General features: G+C 41.5%; 1 protein-coding gene across 1 annotated transcript in view; it reads right to left on the bottom strand.

The window, feature by feature from the left end:
• xylt1 (xylosyltransferase I) overlaps positions 1-12,537 on the bottom strand; it is a 109,263-nt gene that overhangs the window by 38,095 nt on the left and 58,631 nt on the right. The window contains exons 3-4 of the mRNA XM_042485290.1: positions 7,962-8,134; positions 6,464-6,666 (exon numbers count right to left, since the gene is read on the bottom strand). Coding sequence (XP_042341224.1) covers positions 6,464-6,666; positions 7,962-8,134 — 376 coding nt within the window. The remainder of the gene's footprint in view (positions 1-6,463; positions 6,667-7,961; positions 8,135-12,537) is intronic.

Below are 12,537 nucleotides of genomic sequence, written 5' to 3'. Positions count from 1 at the left end.
TTAAAAAGTCCAAACAAAGTGTCAGTATGGGAGGAACTTTTACTTTGTAAAACCTAATGGAATTATTTTATTATTTAAATTTTCACTCGACTTTATTAAAAAAAAACACAGTTGCTGGGATGTTGTATATGATGTTGAATGTTTCAGTTTTGATTAAACATTTGCCAAAGGCATTTAAATAAAATTTCGTGTTGTAGTTTATTAAAATCCGAATTCTAAACATTGATGGAGAGATTTTCATTTTTATTGTAAATGCATATAGGTTCAAAATATCAGTTATCCGTCTCATTAATAGTCAGTATCGGCCTCGAAAATGACAAAACCGGTCGACCTCTATAAATTATGCCGCTACATATGCATGTCAAACACAAATTTATATGAGCACGCAGAAACTCTTCTCCTGCAGGTGAATGTGAAAACAAACTCGGCACATACATCATTCTGCACAGTCAAACTTAAAGTGAAGTAACACTAAGAAAAACACATTTTTTAGTAGGAGGATGCTTTAACAATATGGAGAAATACTTCAGACTTTAAGACACAATTAAAGACCTTGGCTGCTCTCAGTGTCAGCACCTCTGTCCCTCCACGCTGTTAAAAACTATTTAGGATTACACAAAAGATTGTGCTATCCCTGATTTTGATGAATGACTTCCTGCTGCTCTTACATTATAGCGCAGTCTACTCCTTCATACACAGGCCAGACAGGCTAAAAGCTTTGCTCTGCAGGCTATGCCACAGTCAATGGCTCTAACATTTCATCTGTGGTGGAGCTTTTCATGATGGCTTGGCTTGCCTTTCTAAAAGAGCAGCGAGGCTCTGGTAAAAAGCTCAAGGATCATTGGGGGGAGGGACAAGCGCATATTAATGTCATTTTCTCTTCAAGGAGCAATTTCACAGCCTGGGGGGCTTATCTTAGGAGGTCCTGAGCCATAAAGCCTAACTGATGATGTGCTGCACAGACACATGCACCCTTCTCTGTCTCTGCTTCCCACACACACACGCACACGTACGCGCTGAGTATCTGCTAGTTTGCACAGCGACAATGCAATATACATGCACAGGGACACACAAACGCTTGTAGGCACGCAGCCACGCACACACACAGAGCAAGGGGAATTCATGTCAAGCTCCAGATTTGCCACCTGAGTGGTCACCCCGTCCACTGGGTCTAGTTTGCTTACTGTCAGCCCTGTGGCTGCTCTGTCTCACAGTGGTATTCACACGCACACATTACTGTAACACACACACACACACACACACACACACACACACACACACATGGGCACCTGTGCTGTGGGTTTCAGCCCCACCTGCAACTGACAAAATGCACATCTTTAATATCATAGTCATCTGAAATTCATCATCATGCAACTATTTCACTTCAATGGTCTTTCTGTGAAATTAATAATGTGCGTCTTATAACACAGACTTTACATGAATATATATACCAGTCCAGAAAAGAATAGTTGCTGGTTACAGTTACAGGTTATGAACCCAAACAACACTTAAAGGTCCAGAAAGTAGAATTTAGGGAGATATATTGACTGCACTGGAATATTATATAATAAGTTTGTTTTCTTAAAAGTACAAACACCTGAAGATAAAAATCTTTTTTTGTATATCTTAGAATGAGCTGTTTATATTTACTATTGAGCAGGTCCCCTATGGAGTTTATGGGTGTATTAAGAAAGTCTGGATATAGCCACGGAGGCGGGGCCCCGTTCATTCCTTTAAGAGCTGCTCATTGGCGCATGAAGCAAAAAAAGCTCTTTCTGCGGGCACATCATACTTGGATCTACGGGCCCATGAGGCTTGCGCACTAGAGACTTACAGCAGCCGAGTGTGCCCGCGCGGGTAATGTTCGCCAGCAGGGCGACTGACTTCTAGTTTAGCCCTTCACCAGCTTAAATGCCATGCTAAAACATGTAATCTTGCGGCTCTTTTAGATTTTCCAAAAATTTAGTTGCTTTGTGGGGTTTTTGACGCAACAAAAAATTATCCACTTATTTACAGATGTCTCTTTCCCAATGTAAGTTAATGGGAAAAAGTCTTTCTGGGCCCGTGGGCGTCACATGATGGATCCAGATGCTGTTATTCCATTTTTAGCTGCTATGTAAAATTTGCAAAAAAATCTGAGCAAATTCCAAGACGTTAGTAAATTTACAAAATTATGTATTTTAAAGGCTAGGGTGAAATGTCCAGAGAATTATATACATATTTCTTAACATAATTATATATTTGAAATTGTTTTACATTTCCTTCTTTTCTTTTCCCATTCTAATTGTGTTGCTGTTTGTGTGTGTGTGTGTGTGTTTTGCTGTTTTTCTCTTTGTTTTTGTGCACTAATTTTCAGGCAGTTTTCTTGTATTTGTACTTTCTTTTCACGTTTTTAAAAGAAAACAAAACAAATTACCTTGGTTTCAAAGGGTTAAACATATTAGAGATGAATCCCACTTTGTCTAACTTATTTATTCTGATAGTTTTTTACATTTTCAGGCAAGCTGTCTTTGTTCTAACAGGTTCTAAAAGTTGTTTTTTCTACAACAGGCAATGATACCGATCGCTTACACCACAAAGCTTAAATGTTAAATACAACTTTTTCCAGAGATGACAAAGTGAAAGAGATTACAAGACACAACGCCTGCAGCCAGTCGTTGTCTCACAAAGCTCCGACTTCTTAAAAGCTGCTGTAAACTCAATGAAAGGGCTTTAAAGGACAAAAAAGAGGTAAAAGCAAGGAGACTGTGTAGATAAAAGCTGGGAAAGAGGTGTTGTACTCTGACAAAGCAAGCGTGTAACTCATCCTCTGGCCTCTCTGGACACACACACACACACACACGCACACACATACACACATGAACACATAGAATATCTCCCCCTGGACACACAGCCCCTCTGCTGGTGTGAGGGGCTTGGGTTTGCCTTTGAGAACCATCCATGCGGCAGGACAGACATTATCAGGGAATTAGAGGGGAAATAATGCTTGTCTCCAGTCCCACTGATAACAACAGCAGCAGTCAGGGCAGCGCAGGGCAGGGGGGCGCCCTCCTCCCCCTTTAGTGACTGCACCTGCGCAGTGTGGACAGAGTGGAGAAACGAGTGCCATTTGGGAAGTGTGTGATCAATAAAACTGTAACTCAGAGGGACAGTTCACCCCAAAATCAAAAATAAAAGTGTTTTCCTCTTACATGTAGAGCTATTTATCAGTCTGGGTTGTTTTGGCGTGAGTTTCAGAGTGTTGGAGATATTGGCTGTAGAGATGTCTGCCTTCTCTGTAATATAATGGAACTAGATGGCACTTTTCTTCTGGAGCTCGGAGCATCAAAAACAAAACAAAACCACAGACCTTGTTGTGAGCAGATTAATTTGAAACCGTTTTCTTTTTTACGAGGGCTACCGCTCATTTTTACCGATGAACTTTTTAAGCTTTTCCATAATTTTTCCATATTATTCTACCACATTTCCATGACTTCATTAAAGCACTTTAAAATGGGTAGGCCTATATAGTGATACAGCCAAACATAATAAAGCATGGACTTACCAAGGCATTTGGGGACAAGCAAACATTTGCGCTGCCAACTAGCTGCATATGTAAACACACCAGACTAGCACGTTCTGGTACTTCTCAAAATATCGAGGCCGTGCTCATTTTTGGCAGATAGAAAATGTGGATGTTGGTGCAAGCTCATGTGTGTTTGGATCATAATTTTGACAAGTCTGTATGCATTCATTAATTTTCTTCTCATTATTATGTTTTTATGGACATGTCTAATAACAACAGATTTTATACATTTTCTTGTGCCTCCAACAATGTGTGCATTTTTTCATCAAAAGTTGGCCCAGCCTTGAAGATGACAAAGAGCAGGTCGGGCTACGATGTGACGGCATGTGATGCTAGTGACATTTCAATGGTCATGCAGCGCAGGCCAAGATTTTCATCTAGCAACATAGGGAATGTATTTCGTGTAATGTCAGACAGGTTTTGGGGATTTTAACAAACTTTTTGTAAACAATAACCAACACAGTGCATATTCAGAACTTTTACAAAGGCCTGGAAATAGTTTTTCTAATTTCAGGAATTCATGACTGTGGGAAGAAGAAGAAGAAGAAGAAGAATACAGAATGAGGCATTTATTCACGGACGAGAGGCTGCTGCTCATGACACTGCGAGATCTAAACATTAATGGCGTCCTCCTCGGCTGAGCTGCAATGTCAGCTTGCTCAGAAGTGCTAGGTGAGAAAGCAGCAGATTCACACTTTCTTCTGCACAATGATACTGTTGGCGGGTGCAGATCGATACAGAGAAAATAGTTCCTGCATGAAACTGCTCACAATAAAGTCTGAAGATTATCTTGAGAAACCAGATTATGATTTCTGAAAAGAGACACTGCTGTTGAACATTTGGAATGTACTTTTGGAGTTGTGAGCACCACAATTTGAGTGTCATCTGTTTCCATTATATACAGCTGAAGGAAGACATCTCCAACACTCTGCGACTCACACCAAACAATCTAGATTGACAAATAGGGGTGAACTGCCCAGTTAAACTTACTTTGAGGAAAGACTGGTGCAGATTCACAATACTTGAAGTATTTTTAACTAAAAAATGTCAACTGGCTTCTCGTGTGAATGTCAAACTTTGGCGAGTGACAGAAATGGTCAGACACAGCCTTTCCAGTCTGATGTTGAAAAGGTGTGGGGGCAGTGGGTTTCTGAAGCTATTGGACCGTCCACCACGCAGTTGCAATGAAGCACACTGGCAGCTTAACACATGGTTGCATTTGCAGTCTGGCAAGAGTGAGGCATCTGCTTATTTCAACTTGTTTGTCTGTTCTGTGGTGTGCTATAGCAAGTCCGTAATGACAATGTAATGCTGAGGTGTTTATTTCCGAGGGAGAATGTCTCTTTTCGATTGATCCCGTTCCTGAAGAAATCAGTAAGGATTATCAGCGACAAACCAGCTGAATGGGTTTCAGTTTCTTGCTTGAGGACACTTGAGTTTGCACGGATGCTCCCTCTCACGGGGGTCTGAACCCTGGCCTGCCACTCAAAAGGACCACATTTGCAAGTTCAACTCAGTAAATATGCAATGCGCAGACTTGGTCAAATCCAAGCTATTGGTACAAATGCACTTGCTAAGCAAAGATACAAGTGTTCCATTTACATATTTCCATATTGCATTGGATCCAAAACATGCACTTCCCTCTTGTTTCCCTACCCTAACTGCTTATTCTCGCTCCCTCGCCTCTCGCTGTCATTTCTGCCTCTCGGCTCCCTCTTTCGCTCCATCAATCGTTTCGTTTCCCAACAGATGGGGCTTAAAACCTCCACTGTCAGCCCTTTTCTCAACAACATCACCCTCATGCAAATGAGGAGGCAAAAGATGGGAAGAAAACAGTGTCCTGGTGCATGCACTCGCAAATACCTTTAATCATGCACTCACAGACAGACAGACAGGCGGACAGACGGGACAGTGAGACAAACATGTACACAGACAGGTGCTGAGATACACTGAACTTTACAGATGGTGGGACATGAACTCAGGCGTGCACACACTTGTGCAGAAACACATACACAGACAGCATGTCAGCAGCGTTCATCGATACAGTGGGAGAAAAAATAATCACAACGAGACTGAACCCGTCAGTGAACAAAACCCACATTTGCCCCCGCATATTGGCTCCAGCTGTGGAGACATCAGATCCAACTTCTTTTTACCCAGTGGCCATTAAAGCTTGTCTAAATTCAACTGGTGGACATCTGGCTGCGCAGAAGAGATAACTCTCTCCTTAATAGGAGGATTTTAATTGGCTGCTGCAGAGCTACATCAAAAACCCAGCAGACCCTGAACTCCCAGAAGGACTATAAACTCACATAAAAAAGTACAAGTCACAAAATTTCTCTTCCAATAGGCTATTTCCATGACTTCATGTCCAGTTCACGTTCACTCTGCCGCTTTAATTACCTTTTAGAGCCTCTTAGAAGGGATCTTCTGGAGTGGAGAGATGACTTTCGGACCGTACAGTACACAGCAGACCCGGGAAAGTCAATAGGTATTGACCCTGGGCAATTAAATCGTAATCAGTTCACCATGTAACCCACTCAATGGAGCGCAAGCGAGGAAGCGTGGACTTGGAAGAGGTGTGAACGAATAGTGTTTGTGAAAAGCGGAGGTTCTACTTCATTGATCTGTTTGGTTTGGAGTCTTTATTTAAAGCTCACAGTTAACCGCAGGAGCCCGGACCGGTGTTTATTGAATTTCCTCCATATTGGCTGAGACGCTTTACTATTGTTGTGCACGCCTGGCGACCACCTTTGTCACCTGTGTTACTGTAAATGCTTTCCTCTACACCTCGCTACATTTCCTTACAAGACAACTCTTAAACAAATTTCCTGACCGCCTCCCCCCCTCAGGTCTCCACTCCTGAACTCCCAGAGCTGTCTGATCCATCTTTGTTACCTGATGGGGTAGTCGGCAGCACTGAGGTTGATGAAGAAATCCCAGCTCCAGTCCCTCATGGCCAGCAGGTCAGCCATACTGCGGAGATACATGGTCAGCAGACTGGCACCACCCCAGATGGTGGCCATGCGCCAGGGCGTGACCCTCACATTTGGATACTGAGCAGCCAGGGCGTGCACCTGCCTGTGCAGGTAGTTTGAGCGCTGAAACAAACAAAATGATCAAACAATGATTAATATTGCATCTGAAGATAAAGACCCTCATTGGTGAAAATCAAGTTTCTAACCTTATTAACATATCCATATTGAGTTTTTTTTAGAGATACATGACATATGGTGAGGGAAATGAGCAGTCAATGCCATGGCTGAGCATTTCCACCTTAGAATGTTAGTGTAGCTATGACAGTGTCAAAAAGACAGGTTCAAGAGCCAAGGTTTCATATGTCACATGCAAAGGACCCGATCCGTCAACATGCGGGATGAGACTTTCCATATTATTAACATAATCCTACTGCAAAATGAGGGGTATCAGAGGAGCTTTGCAAAGTTCACTTTCACTTCAACTTATCAGAGCTGGAAATCAGGAACAAAGTTTATCCAACATGAGCATAAACCAGTCGGCAGGATTAATGTTGGCATTATATGTCTCTGCCAAGCACAGCCAAGCCACATGTAACAGATAAGTTAAAACTTTGTTTATTATTTAACAACACAGGTTAAAGTATCATTATTTTTAGGCACAAAAAACATATGTTTATTGATAGGAAAAGTTTGTTGCATGTTTTGGTTGAACAACCCACTTTTTGTAGTTCTTTGCAGGAAATGCAGTGTTTTCCCTGTTAAAATTAACCTTGTTTTATTGCAGGGAACAAAACACTGTCTCCATAAAAAGCACCTGCTTTTAGAGGCAGTATACCGAGAGGAAATGCAGCAATGTTTTGGTAAAAACTACCACTTTTTGTGGCACTATCCTAGCAGGAAACGCAGTGACAGGTTGCTAAAAAAACCTGTTTGGTGTTTAAGAAGTTGCTGAAAATACAGTGATGACCCACTAAAAACAGCCACTTTTATTGTTTTATTGGTCTTACACTCTTCAAACTCTCCTGGCGACTGAGCTGTATGAGCAAAACATTTTTAGCTGTTTGATGCTGTTAGTCAAGCCAAAGGTTGATGTTTTCAATTACCATCACATTTCTAATGTTAAAGAGAGAATCAAAGATGAGCAGGTACGCTCGAGCTGCAGGCGAGAGGCTGAGGGGCGGGTTGGGGTGGAGGTGGGGTCTGATATGCATATTCATTGTTCTGCACATTGTTCAGGGTTTTTTTCTTGGCAAAAACCTTGTGAATATGTAGTTTTAGGGATTTAATCCATGCCATGAGATGAACATTAATGCAATTTAATTTCAACCAAACTTCCATTGATACAACTGTAGATTTAAAAGACCTTGGTAGCTTTCACATTAAAGGTACATCACTTTTGCAGGCTCTCTGTAGCTCACCTGATCGACATGTATGTAGTAGAAGTGCGAGGTGTGGTAGATGGCTTTGAAGAGGCGTTGAAACTGGCGAGATGCTCGTCCATGCACAACCAGGACAAACGCTATTCTGACTGGCTTTAAAGGAAAGCTCTCTGCAGAGTCCTCATCCCACTGGACATTGGCATTGGCTTTACCTGTGAGGGATAAAGACAACATTTATGTCATGATACCAGAGAATATATGTCCGATATTAACTCCATTATATACACAACATGGCATTGTTCTTCACCAGTAAGATAATCAGCAATCATGTCTGATTGCCAAACTAAATCTGGTATTTATCTGATAATCTATGAGAGGCTCCAGAAACAGCGTTATTAGTCACTATATAATGGGGAGCACCTATAAATATCCGCGAGGGACAAGAGAAGCAAACGCATAATGAGAATAGTTATTAATGATAATTAAATGTTATTCTTTCATTAAACAATAAACGGAAATAGCTAAACAACAAGGTTGCTAGGCAACACGGTAAGTGGCAGTTGGAGTGGTATGATTAGTATATTCATAATAATTAGCTGCTATGTCACAAGTCAGCTTTCAGTGGGTTGTTATATTGTCTCAAAGTGTGCCACAGTCTGAAGAAAGGACCGGAGCACGACAATCAAAGTACTGAGTAATGCATCCATCACGTGTAACAAATCAATGAAAACACGACAAATTCAAGTCAAAGGGCTCAATTCTGTTTAGAGCGTGAATCCAGTTTGCTTCTCCGTGGTGGAGTGAGTTGACAGTGTCACCACCTGTAGGAGAGGGTGAAATATTTTGGGCTGGATGAGGATTTTCCATTCATCTAGGCCTATAGCTTATTTATTTTAAGGCTAGATCCAACTATTCAGCAATTTGTTAATTGGGCAGGTATTCTATTTTCTCTTCAGGCATTCAGATATTGGGGCTGTTTCTTTGCAGAGCACAGAGCAGGTGAATTTCATCATGGTAGATTTAACATCGTGCATATGTTTGAACGTAATTTAAGTTATAATGTAGAGGGTGATTTATGCTATAGCTTAATTTTGGTGGTTGCTCCATACAAGTTATCTCCAGCATAAGGCATGAGGCTAAGCTATAACGTAAAGTCATTCTTAACTCAACCGATGACATGGCGGAATGACTACATTATTTGGGGAGAGGGTTTTTTGATGATGATGACCACTTTCTTCCTCATTTACCCTGGCCGCACATTCCCTGTGACAGATTGCATCCTTCTGATATATATGACAATGTTGATACGCGCTCTTGATTCCAATTTCGCAACAGCTGAGTAGAAATCTACTCATAAACACCACATCAAGAACAGTGCTTTTCACCTATTGGCTACAGAAAGTGAAAACGCCATTTTCTGCAACAATATTTTGGTTAGTGTGGACTTAGTAAAATCAACTGTATGTCTCAGTGGTGCAACACAACATACACACAGTTTAGTATCAAACTAAATAGTTTCAACGTAGCGTTTAGAGCCGACTTCACCCTAACTTAACGGAGAACTTGTGCACAGCTGGTGCAACTTTAATGATGCTGCAGAGCCGCGGCTAGCTGGTGCAAAGTGCCAGGCAATAGCATAGTTCATGTGTTGTGTGTGAATTGCAGACTACAGTGAAATTCCAGCATGTAAACCACACGTGTACTGCTGTTCATGAAGGATTTTATGGTGCATTTCCTTCCAGTATGTGGATGTGGAGGTTGATTCGGCAACCAGGACACACTGTTAGCTGTTTTTTTAGTCAGAATGAACTAGTCTGTCTCAGAGTGCGAGAGCGTTTAAACACGATCAAGAAGCGAGCTGAGCTGAAGCTTTTTAGAGATGCATCACTTTTGAGGACATTCCAGTTTTTAAGGATTATGTTTTTGACCTTTCTTGCTAGAGGAGGGTATTCAGTGGAGAAAATAATCCATCAAGTTGTAGCACTTGTTTTCTTCATTACATATATACCCTTGAGGAAGTACCTGTTTTATAACTTCCAAACAATATTCTCGATGAAGACATACAGAAAGATCACAATGTAGCAATTATCAAAAAACACTGACTGTAACAGGTCTCTACTGTGTCATTTAAAAGGATGCTTTGCCAGTTTTCAACCAGCTTTGTATCACAACAATGCCGGTAGTTTGTGTAAATGAACTGTGGTAAACTTCCCTCTATCTCAGCCAGCGCCCAAATCTCCCTGCTCGTCCCTCAGCTTGCGAAATGTGTCGTCCAGACAATTTACGCTGACTCTTGGGCTGCTGCTTGAACTACAGATTGTTTTCCACATTTTCTCATGCCCGCCACCACGGACATAAAGGGTATATTTGTAAATCCAAACTGACTCTCTACACTAATACAAGAGCGCAATAGTTTGAGGAAAAAAAGCATGGGTTTGAAAAGTACTCACTCCAGGTGTAAGATTGCACTCTGGCACAAACTGGACCATTCTTAAATTCAGAGATAAAATGTATCATTTGGTCAGTCAGAGCATCACACTGTCGGAGCAGCAGAGTGTACTGTGGGCACTGTTTAGGGAAACGGAGCAGCAGAGCACCAATAGAGTAACTGTGTGATTAACTCACACGCTCATTAGTTTGTGTAGAAATAGAACGCTCCGTTTCTACAAACAACAGCGCTCTCAATTTCTGTAAATTTCAGATTGGATTTATTAACGGATCCAAACTCAGAAGAAACTCAGATCAAGCGGTAAAGGCAATGCTGATCAAATATAAACCAAGATTATGTTACTGTATAGCCTATATCTTGCCTAAAAGTGCTTCAGAAACATATTTCAGTGCAGAAATTAGCTGTGATATGAGTATTTGTGAAAAGGAGCAGGTGTCATTGTTTCCTGTATTGCAAAAACAGAAGCTGAGAATACTGAGATCATGGTAAAAATAAGCAGTGCTGATAAAATATATACCTTTCTTGCCTTAGATGTTTCCAAAAACATATTTCTGTTTACTGTTTAACAGAAATTATAGTTTATTTTTGCATTATGTCAACCATCAGTAGGTGCATTTATTGGTCTGGTGCAGGGCACTGCCCTCTAGGAGTTGTAGGTTTTTATTCTCTTGAGCAAAAGCAATGCCACAGCCCCGTTTCTCAGTTTTTTCTGCATAATAGCACCAGTTTCAAATGTATTTTTTAATTGGTGCTATTGAGCCTAATCTAATTAAAAAGACCATCTTTTCAGAGGTGAGACCCTCCTTTAAATACATCAAAGGAGGTAAGTTATATGCAGAAGGAAAGAAAGCCATGCTACAACTGAGACATTAATAAATAAATACATGAATACATAAGAATAAAAAACTCATCCAGCTATCGCAGCCCTGCTGAGGAACAAAAAAGCATAACCACAAAGCCATGACTCACTCATCCATTTTCTTATGTGATTGAATTGGAACTATGACAATTTGAACCAGACAGTACACACACTGTAACTACTATCCTCACCCAGACAGGAATCCTATAAGCCATTCCTCTGGGGCTTTCAGGGTGGAGCACGGTTTGACAAAATGCCACCAGTCCTCTCCGGCAAAACTCCCAGAAGATGCCTTGGATTTCACACAAATGACAACAATAAGCATGCAGGCAAACACCCACCTCCGGTCGCGGCCTGCCAAGCCACTATCAAATTAAACAATTCCAACCATCTCTGGAGAGCCATTGGTAACCTCGCATAGCTCCATTGTGTGGTTTTGTACCACCCTTAACCGCTCAAAAACAAACACTTGCACTTCAAAACCTGAGAACAAAAAAAACACTTCCTCGAAGCAGCTCTGCAACATCAAATCCCAAAACATTATCGCAAGACACTGTTTGTTTTTAAATCTTCAGTTATTACGGCAAATGTGCAGCTTGTGAGACATGTTTGTTCACCGAACGTGCCTTAAGGAGATTAATGATTATAATTTGGGACTTCAGTTCCCAAGAGGCCAACTTTGCTGGAGATGTAGAGGAAGTGGAGGGAGGTGGGAGCTGTTTATTCCCCTGGGGTTACGTTTCCTCAAAAATGTCCCTCCCGGCTCTTCTCCGCGTCTGGCCCTATAGTTTCTGTAATTACTCAAAACTTAAAGGCAAGTGTCTGACATGTCTTCTCTGTATGAGACAAGCTAAGAAAGCGTGGTCCCTCCCATTCAACTAATCTTATTCATTCAAATTTAAGGACAGGTGTCCAACATGACTTTGTTTAAAGGCTGACCACAAGGTTGGGGTTAATGACACGCTCCCTTGGCTCCAATTGGCCCCAATTGGCCGTGGCTCCTGTCAGTCACTCATACTTATTTCTTGCTTCTCCCTCTCTTTCTCTGCATGTGTGTGTGTGTGTGTGTGTGACAGCTCAGGGGGGAAATCTGCTGTGGGCCGTATCAGATTGAACGGTAATTGGTGGCCAGCTAAGAAGGTTCACTGGTTTGCTTTGCACACGGATAATTGGCCAGTCGCTTCACAAAGCACTTTGAGAGTGTGTGCTATGCTAGCTAGCTGAACTAATGAGCACCGCTGCGTGTGTGTGTGTGCGAGAACTCAAATCTCAATGTCAGTTTTGTCGAGCATGTGTGTTTATCTGCA

This window comes from Plectropomus leopardus, chromosome 4 (genome assembly GCF_008729295.1).
Source record: "Plectropomus leopardus isolate mb chromosome 4, YSFRI_Pleo_2.0, whole genome shotgun sequence".
Lineage (NCBI taxonomy): Eukaryota > Metazoa > Chordata > Actinopteri > Perciformes > Serranidae > Plectropomus > Plectropomus leopardus.
Note: the sequence above shows the minus strand (reverse complement) of the source record. Positions and strands in the feature narration are given on the sequence as shown.